General features: G+C 41.1%; 1 protein-coding gene across 3 annotated transcripts in view; it reads right to left on the bottom strand.

Annotated features, from left to right (window-relative positions):
* Positions 1-21654, bottom strand: part of KIF5C (kinesin family member 5C) — a 143645-nt gene extending 121991 nt beyond the window's left edge. For 2 of the 3 annotated variants that reach the window (XM_015596694.2, XM_006921056.3), the window contains exon 1: positions 21140-21654. In XM_015596694.2, the coding sequence (XP_015452180.1) occupies positions 21140-21265 (126 nt within the window). In that variant the 5' untranslated portion in view covers positions 21266-21654. The remainder of the gene's footprint in view (positions 1-21139) is intronic. The other variant, XM_015596693.2, reaches the window with a different exon arrangement.
* Positions 21655-22863: the final 1209 nt, after the last annotated feature.

The raw sequence follows: 22863 nt of genomic DNA, 5'->3' as shown, positions 1-22863 counted from the left end.
CATGCGGCAGCACACATGCCAGGCTAGTTGCCAGCGCAGGCTGAGAGGAAGTTGCTTAAAAACACTTAATTGGTAAATAACCTGCTTTAAAGAATGAAACATTTATATCTTCAGTTAACCTCCTTAGCACTATTTCAATGTGTTTTCTTTTTAATATTTTGAGTAAGAAATGTGCTTATATGATTCGAACGCCAAAAAGTATAAAAGGGTATACAATGAGAAATCTCCCTTATAAACCCTGTCCTTTCCCGCAGCTGCCAGCTACTCACCACCTTATCGCCTCCCAGGCCAACTACTGCTACTGGTTCCACACCTATCTTTCCAGAGTTCTTTGTACATACAGAACACAACAAACAAAGATTCTTAGTTCTCTCCCTTTATGCCATAAAAGGTGACATGTAATACACATCTGTCTCCATTTTGCTTTTTCTTAATGTATCTTGAAGCTCTTTCCATGTATTAGTACATAGAGAGCTTTCTCACAATAAATTTTAATTCCATATAATAAATGCATAGATCTGAAGTATTCTATTAGATGATTTTGACAATCATGTACCCTCGTGTAACCATCACCTAAGATAATGGAACATTTGCATTGTGTCCCTTTCCAGTCGACCCCACTTCAGTGACCACCTCTTTGATTTGTTACCATGATGTGTGATTTTTTTTATACATGTTCTAATGACATAATGATATCCTGTTCTTGTTAGAGATCAGTAATGAGATATTTCATGAGTTATTTTTCCCCTCTGTGAAGGTTCCTCCAACACAGCTCCTTGCTCTACCTACCTGTCCCATTCTAGACCAGGTGCCCTCCAAAACTGCACCATAATAGCCTCTAAAATAATTCTTTCTATCCCTGCTCTGTAAGCTCAAACTCCATTCTTTGTCACCAGTGCCCTTCTAGTATCTACTGAGAAAGCACCAACTAAATATTGGTTAAATCTTTACCAAGGCAGTTTATAATTATAAAGTTGAGGTATCCAATTCTCTGAGTGATGCTGCTATGGAAGTGACTAAATGCAAAGTTCATTTCACAATCAAAGTGACAGTCAGAAAGGAGGCAGAAAGCTTGTAAAGAAGCAAAGGTGGGCCAGCCTTGTGACGGGGAAGAGCCACCCACAGGACTCCATTGGCAGACAGGAAGAGGCCTTGGTGTCAGTCTTCGCTGAGAAAGGAAAGAATGAGGGACATTTTAAGAGTTGATTTCCAAGGTTCTGAAAACAAATCAGAGGCCTTTCTTGGGCTTAGCATGAGACATTCACAAATAAGGCGTTTCCTGCAAAGCCTGATCACTGGACTGTAAGTAAGCTTCACACAGAAAACAGCCAGGCGAGGGCAGGTATCAGACAGAGTGCTCACAATGATGTGGTTTTAAGAATAAGGAGAGATAAGTTATCAGAAAAACCATCTGCTTCGAGGTCTGAGAAGTTGAAGGTATTGTCAAAATAGAGACATCTTTGGGGAATACTGAAAATTGAGCTGCACAGAAGGCAAATGGGGGGGAAAAAAAAAATCACAAAATCAGCAGAACAGCTTTCCAAGGAACAAACAAGGTACCTGACAAATAGGAAAATGGTTCAATAAAGCTGACCAAGCAGCCTGATTCTGGGGCAGCTACAAACCTTAATTGTTTCTGTATTGGTTTCAGCTGAGCTTGAAGTAGGGCAGGATGAAGCAGCTGATCCCACTTGTTTTCAAATGGGATCTGAAAGCATCCTGCTGCCTCAGTGCCTCAGGACCATCCCACATTTAGCCATGAAAGCAGGAGCTGTAGATGAGGGTACAAGAGAAAACGGGAAACCCAACCACAGAATTCAGGAGGAAGAAATTCCTGTTACTTGGCTGAGGAAATCTGTTGCATCAGTTTCTAAGGAACCTATAGGTAAGTGAGGAGTATTAATTATCCAATCTTTTTATGCAAAGCACAAGCATGTCTAGGATGTTCTCATTCAAGAGGGTATAATCAATCTCTTTGTTTTACTTCACCTGCTTTCCATTTTTGATTATCCAAAAACTGACTGCCATAGAACACTTCTCTTCATGCAGCCACTACCCACTGTGACAGAAGCATCTGGCTTTCAAAAAAGCCACTTCCAATACTTGGGATTCAAAGTTCAATCATGTCCCCTCACTGAGGGAGGCTGGCATGCCTCTTACTTGAACCCGCTACTCCCTTGTTTTCATGCTCACAAAGTCACTCTCTGGGAGGAGCTCCCCAAGAGTGCTCTTCTGGGGAATATTAGCCTTGTTATTCAGAAAAAGCCAAGAAACCCACCATGGGCTATAATCTCCAAAAAAAAGGTCTGAGTTTTTTATCTCTGAAGCCCCTGCTGGGTGTAACAGGGCCTTAGTGCATATCACCTGTTTCCCCCCACAAAATTCATATGTTGAAGTCCTAACCTCCAACGTGACTCTATTTGGAGATAGGGCCTTTAAGGGGATCTTAAGGTTAAGCGAAAATATAACTGGTGGGGCCCTAACCCAATACGACTGTTGTCCTTAAAAGAAGAGGAGAAACACCAGAGATGTCTCTTTCCATGCATGTACAGAGAAGAAGCCATGTGAGGATACAAAGAGAGGGTGTCATATACAAGTCAGGAAGAGAGGTCTCGCCAGAAACCAACTCTGCTGGCACTTTGATCTTGGACTCTCAGCCTCTAGAACTGTGAGAAAATAAATTTCTATTGTTTAAGGCACCCAGTCTATGGTATTTTGTACGGCAGCCCAAGCAGACTAATACGCCACATGTACTAAATTGGCTTTGGACAGGCTTTATTTTTCTACCATCAGAATTCACACCAACTTTAAGTACCTATTTTGAAACACGAATTAAGAGAAAAGAGCAAGTCACAGAAAAATATAAACAGTATTTTAATAAATATTTTATAGATTCAAGTCCAAGCAAAATTAAGCAATACATCATTTAGGGCTAAAAAAAAATGTTTGCAGTAAAACCATAAAGATTAGGGGGATGACAAAAGCAAAATTCAGGAGAGTGGTTGCTCCTGGGATGAGGGGATAATTGCCAGGACCAAGGGAAAGTCACATGCTATTAGGTAGATGGCGGCCTCATGGATGTTAATTTTATTAGGATATCTCACAAGTTATTTTAGTTATACATATTATTTTATATGTATTAAATATTTTATAATTGGATATATAAAACAGACGTTGGAATAATATAACATTCATCACTTGACAGCAGTTATTCTGGAGGGATACGGGACATCTTTACTTTCCACATTTTACCTCCTTGAAACTTTTTAATTGTCCTAAAGCATGTATATATATATATGCGTATATATATGTATACATACATACACATACATATTTCGAATAAGAAGTCAAGATAAGTAAAGGAAGTTAAAAGAAGCTACTGAACACTTGTGGTTACTTTCACAGTTTCTTTAATATTCCCTCCCCGTTCCATTTTCCTGAGTAATAAGCTCAGATGAACAATTGACCATCTTTAACAAAAATTCGTAGATTCATCTAAAATAATTTTGATCCTCAGGCCCTATGGGTCAGTACTGATTTATTATACATATTACAATAAACTTATTTGAAATGTAAGCTTCATCTAAAATTAACCCATGCTCTTTTGAAATAAAAGTAACTATAGGGTTATAATAATTCAATCACTCTATAGCCTGATTAGGAAAACACCAGGAAACAGACATCCAAGAAAGGAAGTCTCTTATTTCTTTTCCTTTCCAGGCAATTAAGGTAAATTACATTTCTCTAAATATAAAGATATTTCCCTTTCAGAGATGAGACTATCAGTAGAATTTTAAATGTGGTTCATTTATTAATGCCTTCAATTCTGAATTTCTTTGACTCTTTTTTTTTTATGATGCCAGTTTTCAGTTCAAATTAAAATAATTTTATAAGACTTCGAAGTTGTAAATCAAGAGAAGAGTACTTTGAATGTGGCTTATACATTCTGGTAGAAGAGGAAATCATTTTAAAGCAATCATTTTCTGTACTTAATGACTCTAATTTTCTTCCTTTCTGGCTCTCCCAACTGAATAGCTGGACAGAATAAAACAGAGTTTGGATATTCAATACAAAACAATTTTTATCCTTTGGAAAATAAAGCTGCTTTGTAAAATCTGCCTCAACCTTAAAGGTGTTTCATGCTCGATAAATGTCAAGTGTTATTCAATCCCTTATCAATTGTATTGCTCATGTGTATATGTGTGTGTGTCCTCCTAGACAGTGAGTTGGTTGAGGATGGGATAAATGGGTTGTGCTTCCCAAGGAATGCCTGTATGCAGTTTGGTCCAATTTCACAAAAGAAACATGTGAGCAGCTCCCTTAGTCTTCACAGTAAGTTTCTAGGGTGAGAAAGAATTTCAGAAGACACAGATGGGAATGGCACTCTAAGACATGGGGACTTCCTGAACAAAGGCCTGAAAGAGCGAAAGAGCAGATTAAGTTTGGGATATAGAGTGTTGTTAGGTTTGAAAAAGACAGAAATGAAGTAGAGTGATCATGGCAAAAGGCTGAAGGGAACATATTGTGGAGAATTTTGTTGAATCACAAGAACCAAGTTTAGGAGTTCGAATTTATTTTAGTAACCAAAAGCGAGTCTTAAATGTTTCTGAGTAGAAAATTGACATATTCTGAATAGTACTTCAGAAAGAAGATGTTATCTATAGTTTTTCAAGAGATCAGAGGAAGAGCAAGCAGGGAATATTTTTCCAAGACTATTCGAGGCAAGAGATAATCAAGGTCTTCAAAACTTGTTCATGATTAAAAACCAAACTAGGAATAGAGGGTACTTCCCTCACCTTGATAATGAACATCTAACTGAACACCTATATATCAAACACTGCTTTAAGATCAAGAACAAGACAAGGACACCTGCTACAATTGTTTTTATTTTAGATTATCCTGGAGATCCTATCCAATACAGTAAGATAAGAAAAAAAGTATGTTTTGGAAAAAAGAAAACAAAACTGTCATTATTTGAAGATAATTATCTTCATGCTATATCTTTTAAAATCTACTGACGATTTTTTAGAAGACAGTCCAGTAATATGACTTGAATGTACAGATTGACTTGGAAATCCAAAAAGCAGACATAAATTTCTCCCCTTTTAAGACACAAAGAGCAGGGTGAACACGTGTTTTTGTAAGAAAAGCATCATTCTCTGGGGACAGACCTATGTAGATTAACAGTACATTGAAACATTCTCTAACTTATGAGGTTTCCTAGCAAATGCACCACATCCAGAGAAGACTGGCATTGTGTTCAATGGAATGCCCTAAGCAGTCTTTCGGATGGAAATCACAGCAATAACAAGAAAAGCTGATTCTGACTTCACACATAATTTGATATCAATGCAAGGGCAAGTGAGAGAGAAAAAAAATCCTCCACTTTCACATGTAGCCCAAGTTTACAGCTACCTTCTCCTACAGCAGTTTTCAAAGTTATGTCTCAGCACAGTGAATTGCTAATGGTAAGCACCAAGTGAAGTAAAGCTAAGAGTGCTTATCTACTGCAGGATTGTTGATGCTGGGGCAGAACAGGTTTCCCAGAGGCAGAGAGAGAATCTTCTTACAAGTAACTGACATCAAACCCTTTTATCAGGGAATAATTCAAAGAACCGGTGAGCCAGAGGAACTCTAGAGAACATGGCACAGCACACCTGAGCATCCTCAACTCCTGGTATTAACTAACCAACAGGTAGATACGACATAGCAAATTGTTAAAAGCAAGGACTCTGGGGCCACACTACCTGGGTCTGAATCCCAAATCCACAGCTTACTCTTATGTGGCCTTGAGAAAGTTACTTAACCTCTCTATGCCCCAGATTCTGCATCTGTGGAAAGGGGATAGGGGTTGTGACAATAGCTACTTCATAGGGTGGTACTGATGATTAAAATAAATGGATGAATATATATAAGACACTTACATAAGTGTTTGCTAAGATTTCATTATATGCTGTCACTGCTCTTTTAGAATTATAATATTATAAGCAATCAGGGAAGAATATAACCCCATTGGTCTAAGAAGATGATTATTCTTCATCAGATAGGTCTGTGAGAAGAGAGGTAACATGTTGTTTGCAGTTCTAATCAACACACTCTATTTATTAACTGATATTTGTACTGAACACATTTATGCCTAGAATCGTGGCTGGAGTGGGGTGGAATGGGGCAAACAGAAAAGTTTTAAAAAGGCTATCCTTAACTATAAAAAGATTGAGACAGTTTCTCTAAATATGGCCCTCCTAAGCATCCAAGTTGAAAAGTACTTCTCTCCACTCTCCATACTCCCTTTCCAGAGTAAGTTCCATCTTCAGGAAGAAAATTTAGTGCTAAACAATTTCTCCTAGGATTAAGCCACTTTATAAGTTGTTTCCTATCATCTCTTCCCTTCAAATAAGCAAGATCAACAGACGTGAAACTACTGTTGTATACTGAGGAGTCTCTGATGTGCTCAATATCCCAAATCAGATGCTTTTACCTACCATGTAAAATTCTTCTGGGAAATGTCTATATCATCAGAAAAACATTATGTTAAATACGGTTTAAGTTATCTATACTTTACTGTGTCAATTTCTTGAAATTTGTAGCAAGAAAACTTCATCCCCAACTATTGGCGTTAACAAGATATATTAATCCTTTTGGATGATAAATCAAAGAACCAAAACAGTAGAAACTCATTTGGGATGGACGAGAACTGCAATGTTTTTCACTGTACTACCAGGTATAGAACTGTGAAAAGCAAACTTTGACAGTATCTGCCTTCATGGGAACCTGAAAAAGGTTACTGGAGGCCAAGGGACACATGCATTAAAGGAGAAGTGTTTTGTGCAAGTATTTCTGAACCAGCTACAGGCTAGAGTAGAGTAAAACGTCAACCAAATCAAATTTCATTCCCTTAGTCCTCCTTCAAGTCCCTCCATGGATCCGATTCCTTCCTGCTCATGCTAATTGGACCACCTTTCTGCTCCGGTACATTCGGGCCTCTTGAATATGGCTTGGATGCTCCCTCCACCCTTGAACACAAAGGGATCACCTTTTCTTCCATGTAAAAATTCTTATCCCATCCTTCCTTTTCTTTCTCTCCTTCTGTGTTCTTTGATTTTTACGCTATGAGTATGTCTAATTTATCGTATTTTTAAAACCTATGATTTAACCAGTTACAAGCAAAATTTTCACAAACCAATAAGGTTCTTAAATAAATGCTACTTAACATAATATTTAAGAATATTTAAGACATCAAAAGAGAGTGACTAAACCTATGCAGTAGAAAGCAGCACTTTGTATTCAAAGCAAATTTTGTTAAGAAAGGAAATGTGTCATGTCTTCCACAGTAAGATTAAGAGAACAAAGACACCGAAAAGGGGCCCACAGCACTCCTATTCCTCTTTTTCCACTGGCTCATGTTTCCTCAACATAGTGCCTTTATTTTTGTTTACCTTATCCAGATTTTCTGTCCCAGCCCTGGGTTTGCTAGTGATGCCCACAGTATGCTGAACCTGGTTGGTGGGCTACCCCAGAACTAAAGAGCTTGCTGGTCCCTAGAGTGCATACAGCCATCAAAGCATGAGTCATGACTTTTGTGTGGTTCCACACCTCCCAGAAGAAGAACGGATTCTACCAGATGCCCCAGGTCATCTAGCAAAATGAATCCCAGTGTGTGCTGCTATTAGGATAGAGGTCTGAAGATCATCCAATAACAATGCAAGAAGTGATATCAGTAAGCATGTAAGAGCCCTGAATGAAACCGAAGTGTAAATCACCACCTGCAATCAATTCCTTTCACAAATATTGCGGGGCAGAGTGCAGCAACTTTTCCAAGTCTTTCCTTACTCTATTTAAATAATATTTAATACTTAAAATGTCCATAGCAATGGGGGTCCACTAAATTCACTTCTGGAGAATGCAGCCTCTAGAAATACTCCACAAGGAAAATAGCTCTGTGTATGGAGATGCTCACTAAACCATTACTCAGAACCAGGGTAAATGAGGTCTGAATGACCAACCACAGTGGAATGGGTTAGCAAATTGTGATCTATCAGCCTAACAGACACTTAAGTCTCACTGAAAATTATAACCATGAAGATATTACACAACGTGGAAAACCTTTTATGAAGTAAGCTTAGGAAAAAAGAAAAAAGGCAGAACAGTATATCTATGGTTGGAAATACATTATTTTTTTTTTTAATGTTGGGAATCAACCAAGAGAGGAAGAAGGAGGATATAAAAATAAAAATGGATGATGTAGAGTGGTGAGATCATGGCAGATTTTGTTGTGGCTGGGCTTTCAGGTTACTATTATAGCTTTTTTTTGCCATTTACAAAGGAGGATAAGTCAATTCTGTTCCAAATCAGACAAACAGGGACAAGAGTTGGGGTAGAAAAGAGGATGTTTCTAGCACAGACCCAACTCCTTCTCCAAAGAGCTGTGTGGCCTTCACCTGCAAAGCTATCTCTCCCCTCACAAATGCCAGGACCAAGAGGCACCTGTGAGAGACAAAAGTAGCGTTTCCTTGGTTTCCCACAAGAGCCCCGCCTCCCACCACCAGTTCTCCTAATGGGTGCTTTTGTTCCACAGGGTGGGGGGACCTCATTAGATGGAGCCTGTGCTAAAGGCAATGCATTTCCAGGACCAGGGGTTAGACAATCCTAGCATTAGCGAAAGAATAAAGACAAAAGGTTAATGGCAGATTTGTAATCACCATGGTGTCCCTTGCCTAGAAATTAAAAACCACCAGCCCGGGAAGGCTGACCCAAGCAGCACGGCCCGCAGCAGGCAGGCAAGAGGCCTGCGGGCCTGGTGTCCCATCCCGTGGCCCGCTAGTGTGGGAGCCAGGCAGCGGGGCGGCATTGTGACAGTTTTCAAAGACAACATGCTGGGTCCCCTCTTGGTGTTTTCAATGTCACCCACTACAAATGCATCACAAACCTGTTACCACAAATGGCTGGTACTTAATTAAAGGATTCGGGGAGGGCTGTTCCTCCCAGGAGCTCACAGCAGCAATCCTCAATGTCACAACACTTGTGGGGGGAGAGGGCTGGACCAGGCTATGGCACACATCCCTTTTCACATCTTTTCTCAACAATATTCAAAACAGAAATCTGTAAAGAAGCTACCGAAAACTACAAAGTGACTGAAGGTAAAGAAGCAAATTTTACGTTTGCGTGAAGGTAAGGATCAAATGGTCTCTCTGCCTAAGGTTTATTTCCACGAACACTACGGGATGTGCATTGTCTTTTTAATTCCAGCAAGACTGTTTTCTCTTTGATGTGCCAATTTTTTTTTTTTACTTCCTTTCTCCCATTGGATTATATACATGGTTATTGATAGCAGGGACCTTGTCTTACTTATCACACACAGTGGGTCCACAATGCTTAGCACTGACCTTAACACACAATAAGCCCAACACATGGATACAGAATGGAAAATAATAAACATAACAGCAATCAGAATGTCGAGATCTAAATGTAAAAGCAACGCTGGTCAACAGAAAAATAACACTAGCCAAAGATGCAAGTCATGCACATAACTTAAAATTTTCTAGTAGTCACATTAAAGTAAAAAGGAGAAATTTATTTTATTAACGTCTTCAACCCAATATATCCAAAATATTATTTCAGCATATAATAAATACAAAAAAACTGAGATATTTAAATTCCTTTTTTTGTACTACATCTTCAAAAGACAGTGTACCTGTCACACCTACTGCACATCCTAATGTGGACTAGCCACACTGCAAAGGGCTTAACAGTCACATGAAGCTGTGGATGCCAGACTGGACAGCACAGTATTACAGTGAAGCTCCATAAAAGCTACAGACCATAAAAACACTCTATAAAAGGAATCGTTTTTCACAGTAATGAAGAACTTAGTCAATTTCAAGTTTTCCATTAATCTATATGTTACCTCTGTATTTGCTTTTTTCCCCTCTTTACAAGCTCTTTGGATAAATGTCTAAACCAGAAAATACTGTTCAAAATCGATCTTCACGCCATCTTTATCAAGAGCCATATTTATTGAGGAATATTTAACATATACACGAGCAAGCGTTGTTACTCAAGAATACAGTATTTTGGTGTTTTTTCCCCACTTCTTTGAACAGATAATTAGTAGGTTGTGTTGCCTCATAATTATTGTGGAAGAGCTAAACACTTTCCCTCTTAAGTCTTCTTTTCACAAATACTATATAAACAAACTATTAGTAGTTAGAAAGTTTTGATGCTATCAAAATGACATTAGTATCAAGGACCCAGGAATGGCAGGGACCCAGACTCCCCTAACAGTCAGCCCCCTCCTTCTCACAAGCTGGGCAAGTTTGTATAACACAGAAATAGTGATACAGCAGGTATCTGAACACAACCTGGATAGGGGCTCCAGCACTCATCATCCCATCAATACCAATGGCCAAAGCCTTGAGTAAGAAGGTTTATGTGGTCTCCCTACCCTCCTCACCTCACCAGCCAACATCCTGCAGCCCAATCTTTTCTGAACCTTGAGACCAGCCCACAGGGCCTGAACCTGTGGATAAGCCTAACTTATCCACTCAGCACCATGCAGAGAAATGGAAAAATACCCTCTAAAGACAGCCCAGGAAGCCAGACCCTACTGAGGTCAGCTTATCAGAGGCCAGACATAGGAAAGAACTGACCTCACCTCACATGGAATCTTGCCCACCAGTAACCAGGACCAACAGAGGTTTGGACCGATCAGATTGGCATTTGTTCCTCTCCATGGGGCAAGAGGTGACTATGAAAGAGAAAGAGAAGTCCCTTCCCCCAAGACTAATCCAAAGTTTCTGATGTCAGATGGAGTTGTTCTTTCTCTAGGTTCCCAGATGAAAATCAGTAATCTCTGAGGAGTAAGGTGCCAGACAGTTCACTCAGAAAAAGTCTATGCTACAGCCTCCTCAGAGAATTGAAGCAGACTGCTCTTCGTTTCCCCAGGAGGCGAACTGAGACGTGGAAATGGGAAAGATCACTCTACGAGAACACCTGGGAAAGGAAGGGTCCCCGAGACTTGTCAATCCAGAATTGTATAACCAAGATCTTTAAATAAAATGCTTCTAAAATAATATTATTGATCCAAAGCTCTTCTGACCATATAATAACCCTGCAGTCAAAGAAATTAAAATGTAAAATATTGGGATTTTTTTTTTTCTTTTACACCTACAGCACCTGGTATTCCTAGGTGGTCAGATTTTTTATTTGTACTTTTTCTCCAGTCACATCCCCATTCAAAAGTGTGTTCTCTTTTTATGAAAAGAAATAAGCAATAAAAAGAGAACTACAAACCTCCTTCCTTAAAGAACTATGTTGCATTGAATTCTGTTCTCACCTATGTGTTTTCTCTTCATTTCTGTGCATGTATTTTCCTGTATTCGATTCACATCCAGGATAGGTATACACTGACTGAAAAGGTAATAAATACTAATATACCTAGACACACCTAAAAGAATTGCTATAAATGTAGTTGTAACCAAACTAATAAGGGTGGGTACTGAAAACAGTTTTCTGAGTGAGAGGGCAATGCCAGCATTGTTTTATTTGAAAAGGTAACTGGTGTGTGACCATGGTTAAGGGAGATGGGCTGGAAACCTTGATTAGCCCTGACTGCTTCTACTGCCACACGTGCACTATGTAGGAGCGTTTCTTTCTCACCTCAGTTGTAATCAATAGTACCTAGTGTTCTGATGTAAGCAAACCAAATAGAGAAATTATGAGGCAATGGAGGGAACTGGGGTATTTGGCATTAAGGAATTGTTCATATTTTTGTGATAATGTTACTGTGGCTTTAAGAGTCCTGATCTTTTAGATACATATATATTAAAGCTTACAGATAAAACGATGTGAGATATGAGATTTCAGTTTGAAACAATTGAGTAATTTAGGGGGAAAGGTTAGGGGAATATAGTGAAAAAGATTGGCCGATTTATCGATGATGGTTAAAACCGGTTGATAGGATCATAATGGGTTATTTAGTCATTCTTCTACTTTAGTGTATGTTTGAAATTGTATAAAAGTTTTTTTTAAAAGAGCACCTAGAAATCAAGGAGGAAGAGGAAAAAAGCTCTTTCTGGGTCATTTCTGATGGGGCTATTTTATCATTTCTCAACTTACCACTGCCCGGATGATATCAGGCCAATCAATGCCAGTGCATCCATCCTCCTTTTCTTTAAGACTACAATCTTGGCCTCTAACTCTCTCTGCCTCAAGAGAGAGATTTAGTTTTTGATCACCACCAAGAAACATCCTTTAGGATATTGAAACTGACAAGAGACAACCTACAAAATCCTATGGTTTACATTAAAGTGTGAAAGCATTGCCACGTTCTGCATCTATGGGTTAACAGTGCGTGACGAAGCACATTCTCTCTGTAAAAATTTAATTTAGCTCAGGTATGAAGGGGTAGATGCCCTATGAGACAAAAGGAAGCAATTCCATGGGCTGGGCAGGGAGGTAAGAGTATAAAACAGAAGACAATCCATCATCTCTCAATTGCTCCCTCTCAAAAACTATGGATGCCTTAAAAGCATCTATATCCTTTTATCCAGCGATCCCATTTCTGGGAATGTATTCAGACAAAATAATTGAGCAACTGCACCAAGAAATGTGGGCACTAATATTTATCACACCTTTATAACAGAAAAGAGAAGCCCAAATGCTATCAGTAGGAAATGGTTAAATAAAGTATTGATTAGACTTATGATGGAATTATATGTAACCTTTAAAAATGCTGATATCTGAGCTACACCAATAAGTAAAATAGTAGTTCACAAACCGATTTTACAAAGTCATGTCTTTGTTTTAAAACAAAGTGTATCATTTTACAGACTAGAAAGGAGCTGGAATAAACAATAAGATGTTAACAATGGTGTTTTCTGGTTTGTAAAATTAAAAATGATTTTTGCTTTCTTCATGCTTTTCTGAATGGTTTGAGTTTTTTCCAATGAGCACAAAATACATCAGGACCTCTGAAAAAGCTATTTATTTTAAAACACTAACAACAAAACCATGAAACTGTCCAAAGTAAGAAAAACAAGTTACCAGAGATGGACAGACGTCAAAGTGAAAATCTGAGCAAATAATCCCAGACTCTGACATCAGACAAGCCTAGAAGAGTCAGCATTCTATCATCTCTTTCAAAAGACATCTTGTACTGAGTAACTACTATGTCCAAGGCACTGTTCCAGGCTTGGGGATGGAAATAAATGGAAATAAATAATAGCTGAAAAGTCCATTAGTTTTCAGACTAATCAGGGGGAAAGACACACATACCCAAATAAATTAAATGCAGTACTGGGGGAATTCAGCCAGGAGTAGTGCATGGTACAAGGGGTGCACAGGAGGAAGTGTCTAACCTGGCCAGGGTGTAGGAGTAAAAGGGATAGTCAAAAAAAATTCAGAGTAGGTACCATGGGATGAGATTCTAAAGGTAAATGGATGCGTGCCATGCAGGTACGCTTCGAGGACCATCATCCCAGGCATGTGAGATATGAGCAGCTGGTTGGGGGTGAAGGAGGATTGACCTTAGACTTCCATGACTGTTTTAGCAGGAATCCTGCTAAAGGTAGTTTAGAGAGAATCCTACCACCCTCAATATCTCATCACCCTCAATACCAATATCTTGATACCTTGATATCTGGCCTGCCATATTTGTACTTGTATTTGGATTTAAGCTTGATTTCTCTTCCCTATTGCGATAGTGCTGACATCTATTACAATAGTCTTCTTTACTATTTTTACAAGTGTCGGACTAATTTTTCTTTCACGCATCCTAAGGGTACTAGGAAACCTGTGAAGGGTCTGGGCTTTCCCAAAATTAGTGAGTCTGACGAGGGTGCAGAGAAATAACCACTAGTGGGTCTTAGAATAACGTACACCTGCGACATGCCAAGCACCGTGCTCAGCTTGTGTTGATGTCACAACGACCCTAGAAAGTGAACAGTGTTATTACCCTTATTTCACAGGCCAGGACACTAAAACTTAGTGTGGTTTACCAATCTGTCCAAGTCCACACAGCCAAGAAGTCACAGAGCTGGGAGTTTGTCCTGAACTGTGTAACTCATGTCCAGACTTGGTGCTGGGGAGATACTATGATGAATCTAAAACTCCATTTTCTCCCAAGCTCTCTGTGATATTTGCAAATAATCACAAACTCAACAACTTAATTCCTACCAAAGGAACTTGATTGATGTACAGCAAATGGGTTAAGGGAGGAACTTTCTTAGCCACAAAAATAGGACTTTATGAAAACCTGAGAGAAATAGGTGAAACTGGATCTGTTAAGGGGCTCTTTTTTTTAATTCAAGAGAAACCACTAGGGAGTAGGTAGTTTTGTTTTCGCTTGTTTAATAAGTAGACGCAGGTGAGAAATCTGAGGCAGGGACTAAAGGGAACCAAATGTGGGGGAGGTTTACTATTTTGAATGGGGGAGAAGAGCCGAGAATGGAAAACACTGTCATTAAATAGGGGAATTGGGCCAGACGAGCAAAGGTAGAGGCAGAGGGAAATCCCCAGTGATGTCCAAGTTATTTAAAGAAATGTAGAAATTGGCATTTATGGAGACTTGATTCTAGGCAGGAATCAGGAGAAAAAAGAACCTTCAAAGTGTATCATCAGGATACACTTAATAAGAAGCCGTACAACTACAGTAAAAGAGACAAAGACATGTAAAAACAAACAGTCCTGCCACTGAGAAGCTTATAATTTATATGGAGGACACACACACACTCTCTCTCTCTCTATCTCTCTCTCTGTCTCTCTCTCTCTCTCACACACACACAAACACACACACACACACAACGAACTCCTATATATGACCACTGCAGATAAAAGAAATAGCTGATATAGTCTATAAGTAAATAAAAGGTGAGCTCTGCCTTCATAAATCATCAGGAATTCTACAAATAAGCTTTAGAATGGCTCTTCCAAGCAGGAGAACAGGGTGAAATGCCTAAAAACAAGGATGTATGAAGGGTTTTCAGGGGATAGCTAGAGTTAAGGGCAATAATTTTGGGGAACGAAGCTAATTCTGAAAATGAGGGAAATTCTGAGGGGGATAGGAAATGTGGGAGATAATTATCATTTATTGAGCATTTTCTCTGTGCCAGTTGCTGTTTCAACTACTTAGTTTCATTTTATCCTAATGACCCATGTCATAATTATGCCCACTTTAAATATGTGAAACTGAGGCCCAGAAAAGCTAAGCAACTTGACTAAAAGCCCCACAGCTAGGTAGTGAATCCACAGTGAGTTCTGTCCAACTCTCCCTGCTGCCTCTACCAACTCCATAATGAACAGAGCCCTGACTGTGTGCTCACTGCAAATAGTCAGTAGCCTCCAGTGACATGTGCCAGATTATGGCTACTCTTCTATGTTCACTTATTTCAGGGCTTCGGAGAGTATATTTACAGGAAACCACTAATCCAGTTTCAGGTCATGTAAACATCTCTGAACTTAGAGCACAGGGGAATGAAGGACTGACATAGTTAAAACTACGATTAATATTCACTAATACAAAGTGACTAAATCAATTCTTTAAACCCGAGCTTAAAATTGTTACTTTTAAGTGGGAATGCAAAATGGTACAACCAATTTGGAAAACTGCTTGGCAGTTTCTTAGAATTAAACATAGAGTTACAACATGATCTAGCAATCTCACTCCTGGGTATTTACCCAAGAGAAATAAAAATTTATTCTCACAAAAAAACTTATATGCATAGGTATACAGCAGCTTTATTCATAATCATCCCAAATTGGAAACACCCCAAATGTCCTTCAATGAGTGAATAGGTAAACAAATTGTGTTACACACATCTAACAAAACACTACTAAGTAATAAAAAAGAACAAGCTATTGACACATGCAATAACATGAGTTATTAAGAGTTACTAAGTAAAAGAATCCAGACTCAAAAAGATACCGAATATATGATTCCATTTTTACGCAATCCGAAAAAGGCAAAATTATAAAGAGGAAGAACAGGTAAGTGGTTGCCAGATGTTAAGAGAAGGGAGAAGGCCTGACTATAGAGGGTAGCATGAGCATGAAGGCTTTTTTTTTTTCTTTTTTTTTTTTTTGAGTGTTAAAACTGCTTTGTATCTTGACTGTAGTGGTATGGGGTAGGCAGAACAATGGCCCTAAAGGATGTCCAAACTCTAATCCCTGGAAACCTGTGAATATGTGAACGTTACAGGATAAAAGGGATTGTGCAGATGGAATTAAAGTTGCTAGTCAGCTGACCTTAAAATAGAGAGATTATATTGGATTATCAAGATGGGCTCAATGTAATCACACCAGGTCCTTAAAAGTGCAAGAAGGGGCCAGAAGAATCAGTGAGAAAGACGTACTACAAAAGAAGAGTCAGGAGAAATGTGAAGCATGAGAGAGACTCAACTCTTGCTGGCTTTTAAGATGGAAGAAGAGGGGCACAGGGCTAGGACCTGAGAGCGGCCTCTACAAGCTGAAAACAGCCTAGGCTGACAGCATGGAAATGGGGACCTCAGTCCTATGACCACTAAGAAATGAATTCCACCAACCTAAATGAGCAAGAAACTGATTCTCCCCTACACCCTCCAGAAACAAATATGGCCTTGCCAACACCACTTTGGTTTTGGCTTTATGAGACTCTAAAACAGAAAAACTAGGTGATCTGATGGACTACTGACCATCATAGATATTAAACTTTAGTTGTTTTAAGCCTCTAAATTTGTGGTAATTTGTTACGGCAACAGAAAACAAATACAGCTTAGCTACACAACTCCCTACTATAGACACAAAAAAGTGACTACTGTATACACATTAAAAAAAAAAAATTTAATGTTCTTGCTTTTAAAGACCATTACTGTAGACAAAACTAGAAGTTCTAGTCAAACTTCTTCACTTCTTCAGTCTTTAATCACTACAAAGATAACTCAGGCTTGGAATCTGGTTTCCTTCTCAGCCCTCTGCCTTCCTTGCCTACCTACTGTCCAGAACTAATCTCAACTCCTGTTGACAGAGGCCGCCACGTTCCATACTACTCACCGGCTCAGGATTTGTGGCCGATGTTTTGCTTTGGCTCTCAAACAATTTGGAATAATGTTGCCTCAGGAGGAAGCACCCATCTTTAACAAGACCTGCTCAAAACAAAGAAACTTAAGTGTGGAAGTCCATTTCAAAGAACTTTACTGGGAATTCTCCAAGACAGAGTTTCCATCAACACAGATGCATAAAAACCAACAGGTAAAGCCTGAAGTAATGGATGCCTCACCAGGGTTTTTAGCAGCTAATGCTAGAATACTCAGGGAAATGCTGTAAATCCAGTATTTTTCTCTGAAGAATTAATGTGTAGTCCCTTTTCTAACCACTATGCCACCCACACCCTCTACTTTAGCTCACCATCAGTGTCATAGGCTCTCCCAATTTTTAACAAAATTGAATGCAGTTCTTTCCCAGTTTTCCTACAGCATTTAAATATAGTATATGCTATCTTACCCGACCTGCTTAAAGGAATAGCACTTCTTTTTAAAATTGTTTTTTTCTTTTACTATTCCCCACAGCCAATTAAAAGTCCATAAAATAAGTTAAATATACCAAAGTAAAGACTTCTAGACTCCAGAGAGAGATCAATACTTATTAAGTGCCTTCTATGAGCAAGGCCCTAAGAAGTACACAGAAGCAAAACACAGATGGTCTTTGTCACTACACAAAGCTTAGAATATCATTAGACAAATGATCAAAATTAATAATAATCTCAGGCAAAAAGCAACAGGAGTTCAAAGTGGGGAGAGATAGTGACTGAGGTAGTCAGGAAAAAAAAGCTTTGCATGGAAGCTAAAAAATATGAAAGAATGTTGGAGATGATTCTTCCAAGACAGAACATTTTCCTAAAAAAAGAAATCTAGAAACTCCACCTGAAAATTCTCCCTCTTAGCATATCTCCATAAGAACTGAACAGGACTTTAAAAAAAAGAAAAAGCAAATGACCCAGCTTCAAAAACAAAAATAATTTCTGGGATTCTGAATTTGGACTAACAGCTAACTCCACAGAAATTCATTCTTTACTTGTCTCTGTTGGGGATGAAGGTGAATGACATTCTGAATGATTCTGGCCTTCTTTGTTCATCCCCACTATCTGTATCCCTGTAAGGGAGTGCCCACCTTAGGCGATCTCTACCTGCAACTGAGCCATGCAGGCTGGCTCCAAATGAGCTGACTGGAAGCCATTCTACTTGGTGTACAATGCATGATACAGGCTGCCAGAACTGTCATTTCCTTTAGCTACACATTATTAATTAGGAATAGGTAGGATCCCAGCACATGTCAACCCAAGTCCCAACACCTTTCAGTATCTGGCAATCTTCCATTGTGTACGTACACTCACCAAAAGATGTGTAAAAGAATGTTCATAGCAGCTCTGTCCATATTAGCCCCAAACTGGAAACTATCTAGATATCTACCAAGAGTTAAGGGATGAATAAATTGTGGTATATTCATATAAGGGGATACTACAGAACAATGATGAACAAACTGCTGCCACACACCACAACATGGATGAATTTGAATGTTGACCACAAGAAGTCACACGCAAAAAGCAAACATACTGTTTGCTTTTATGTATATAAAGTTTAAAAAAAAAAAAAAAAAGTAAAACTAATCTATGGCATTAGAAGTCAGAATAATGGTTACCCTGAAGCAGGGAAAGTTAGCAACTGGAAGGGACACTAGGGGGACTTCTGGGGTCCTGAAAGGTCTGTTTCTTAGTTTGAGAAGTGATTACAAAGGAGTGTTTAAAAAAACTCAAGCTGTACACTTACGATAATACCTTTCTTTGTGAATGCTTTATTCCAATAATTTATCTTTAAAAAACTAAAAGTTGTATTGCATTAAAGGATTATAGTAAAATGAGCAAAATTTTAACTTTACAATTGAAGAGATACATGTGTATTCACATCCACAATTTTTGATCAAATATTTATTTTATATGGTGACCATTTTTATAAAATTTATTTTATATAATTTGTTTTAATTTATTTAGCCAATAACATATATGTTTACACGGGAAATAAATATATATTCATAGTAATGTTATCTTAAAGAAAGATAACCATAAAATTAAGGATCTTTGCCTTGCACACCACTTCATTTGTCCTTGTATATCACTCTAAGAAGACAGAAGGAACAGGAAGAAAAAGAAGAGAAGGAGAAAAAGAAAAAACGTCTCCAGGCTGTTCTTTAAAACCTCTGAGAAAAAGACCAAGATAGGGTCACCAGAATGCATTCCAGTGCTGCACAGTTATTTGTTAAAAAATTGTTACAAGGCAAAGGGCAGGGACTAGATGTCCCCATAACTCCCACACTTTCTAAAAGGCAAGCCTGGCTCAGGAAATAGCAAATCACACTGTAGGCTGATCCCAGCTTAGAGGTGTAACCCAAACAACTTACTTTTTACCCCATGCACTGGCCATGAATATATCACTATCCCATATCTGCCATTAATAACACAATTTTGCTCCTCGCCAATAGTTGTATCATACATTTTCTCTTCAATTTAACACTGAGCAGAGAAAAAAACTCTTTCTGACCATCACAGGTCAGCTCAGAATGAAGACCCATCCACACTGTACTTGGAAATCATGGTTTCCTGATGATTGTGAAAATGGGGAGGGGAAAAGAGATCGTCAAGGTGAGCTGCTTTCCTAAGGGAGGTAGGAGATGAAGAGATTTAGCCCGGAGGCCAGAACCTTGCCTAGGCTCCCCTCAAGAGGAGAGGCCCAACCTACTGGTACATTTAGCACCTACTAGTCCCCGGGGCCCTTCGCAGAGACTGCGGCACAAACTATCTAGATATCTGCTGCGAAGATGCTGGAGACTGCCTGGGCCGGCAAACGTGAGCTTCTGGTGCTTGAGAAAGGCCTGGAGGACCCAGGCAGAGACCCACCTAATTTGTCACCTGTCAATCACTTGACCTAAATACACCAGCCACTCTGGTAATGAGAGGGAGGGGGTTAGTCCGAGCATGCTCAGTGATCGGGATGACATCACTTAATCAATGCTGGGGACGGGAAGGCTGCATCAGCAGCCTCGAGCGGGCTGCCAGGAACGTGTCAGAGGGGATAGAGAGGCTCCCATTAACTCGGTCGTCCCCACGCGGTTCGCGTACAAAGGGGGCACCACCAGCTACACACGCTGGGGACAGGGGAGGGAAGGGGAATAGAGGGCAAGGCTGGTTTATTTCAGTTGCCATATTCCTTTAAGAACTAAAAACTCATGGTATTCCCTCCCCCCACCAGCGTCTCCGGCTGCAGAGAGGGAGCAAAGGGGGGTAGGGAGGAGGGGAAGGGAAGGGGAGAAAGGTAAGAAGGGAGATCAAGACCGAGGGGGGCCCTAGCCACACAAAGTAACTTCTGCTCTTAGCACAGCAGGGCTATTGGGCTGCGCTCTGGGCCCTCCAGCCCCACAGATGTGGGTATACAGCCTCCTTTCCACCCAGCGCCAAGCATATCCGAGGGTCTGAGGCCATCAGGTTGGGGAGTCGCCCCACTGGGGCGAGGTCAGACACGGGCTCCATGTCCAGGGCAGCCTGAGTTGAGAAGAACCAGGAGACACATCAAGCCTCCCGGGACACCAAGGCCACCAGTGTTCCCGGCAACCCCCCGCCTTCAGCGCGCAGAGCAAGGTGAAACGACCCGGGAAGCCGCGTCTACGCGGCCGTGTTAGCTCCGAGGCTAGGGTTTCTCCAGTACCTTTCTCCTCCTTCTTCTGCTAAGATCGTGAGAACAGGCAAAGTGTTCGATAAATCCAAATTACTGCCTGGAAACATTTGTGGGTTTGCAGAGTTCATACTTGAAAGGAAGCCTGGGCACCCGGGCTTGAGCCTAACCCTAACACACTACCCACGCGGCACAATCAGGGCGGGGAACAATAGGCCCACCCAGGCCCCCTTTTTTGGCCCGCCCCGCCGCCCCCAGTCTCCCCTCCACGGGCCCGGGAGGGAACTGTGGGGCGGCGATAGGGGATCTCTAGTTAAGTCCACCCGAGAAAATAGCCCTGCGGGGGATATCCGAAGGGGTGACCCGAGCATCACCGCTCCGTCTGGGGAGTCGGGGCGCCGGGCTGCGGCGCGAAGCAGGAGGGTGGGCCAGACGCCCCGGCCACTTACCCCGATTACCACGGTCTCGTCGCCTTTAAATTTGGGGATGAATTTGTCCCCGCGGAGGATCTCCGCTTCGTTGAGGGGCCGGAACCGGCACATCACTTTGATGCTGCATTCAGATGGATCCGCCATCTCGGCCGGCGGCTGGGAGGGGGCGCGGGGAGGGCTGGGGGCCTGGGACTCGGCCAAACCAGGGAGGAGGCCGCGAACCGCACCGCCCGCAGCGAGGCCGCCTCCTGCAGCCTCCGATGAAGCTTCTCAGCAGGTCATGGCGAACTCAGCGGATGGGCAGCTGCGGCCGCTCGCAGAACGGGCAGGTGGGCAGTCTATCAGCCTCTGGCCTCGCGGGCTGCAGACCTACCTCCCCTGGTCCTGCCCCAGCCCTGCGCTGCGCCCCCGGGCCCACCTGCCCGCGACCACGCGGCCGGCGGACGAGGCGATGCGCAGGGAACGAGCCTCGCCCGGCTCAGACCTCCCGGGCTCCTGCGCGCTCAGCCATCCTGCATCAGCACCAGCGCGCTCCGCCGCCTCCCAGGCCCGCCCCTCCGCCCTTCGCCCCGCCCTTCCCTGGTCCTCCCCAGGCGAAACGTCTCTGCAGAGATCCGCCCCGGCTCCGAGCGCGGGGCATCCTGGGACTTGTAGTCTCTCCACCAGCAGGTGGAAGGACAAGGATGCTTGGAGTTGGGTTCCAGAGACAGCGGTGGTGCCCGGGGTGCAACATCAAGAGCCTGTGAGTGAGATTTGGCTACCCAAGTCAAGAAAAGAATAGAGGTCACACCCAGTGATCTCTATAAATAACCAGGTCTATATCCGCTCTTTACATCTTTTCATGCTCCCAAAGGAGAATCGCTATTTAAGACAGTGCCCAAAAAAACAGTTATGAAGCATTTTCTTTGTGCTGAAAAGTTTTTTAAGAGTCGTGAGGGAGTTCTGAGGGAAAATGAGAGTTGCATGAATATTCAAAGCCAGTTATTCCCAAAGATGCCTGTACACAGATAGTGGTTCATAACATATTTTGGGTCGGGATTCCTTTAATATCTGAAGCAAGTTAGGTACCTTTTCCATAGCAAAAAACAACAACAGCAACAACAACAAAGACAAATAAATCCTTACCCACAGATTCTTCGTACTATTTCAGAGAGTTTGGGAGCAACTGAAGCTTGCCTGTGACTCCCAGGTTAAGAACCTCTTAATTACTGTTACTTATAGTAAAGATTACAGAACTTCTGCCTAATTCCTACATAGAATTCTATGATATGAACAGACTATAAACAGGATCAAATCCAAAGTCCTTCACAAAAAACACCCAGGCCTCATGCTCAGATTTATGCCTACTTATTAGCCTCATTTCTTGCCACTTCTTGTCTGGATGTTTACACTATGACTTGAGGCTTCTCCATTCCTCTTGCTCTGCATGTTTCCATGTTTAAGCCCTTTGCTCTCCTGAGGTTACCCATCCATGCCTATTACTAAGTAAGTGTATAAGGGTTCATATGATGGAATGTGATAGAAACCCGATTGGAGCCACTGAAGCAAAAAGAGAATTCATCTTGCTCTTTCAAAAAATGACTAAACAACTGAGCCAGCAAATGGGCAGTCTACCAAGACTGTCTCTCTACCGCTGGTCCCTGTTCTCTCTTTTTGTTGGCCTCACCCTTTCTCATTCCAGATCATTCTTTCAAATGTCAGGAAAACCAGCTGCTGATAGCCTCTGGGTTTCATTCTTCAGT

Source organism: Pteropus alecto, unplaced genomic scaffold (genome assembly GCF_000325575.1).
Source record: "Pteropus alecto unplaced genomic scaffold, ASM32557v1 scaffold3, whole genome shotgun sequence".
Classification (NCBI taxonomy): Eukaryota; Metazoa; Chordata; class Mammalia; order Chiroptera; family Pteropodidae; genus Pteropus; species Pteropus alecto.
The sequence above is the reverse complement of the archived record's forward strand: the minus strand, read 5'-3'. Positions and strand labels throughout refer to the sequence as shown.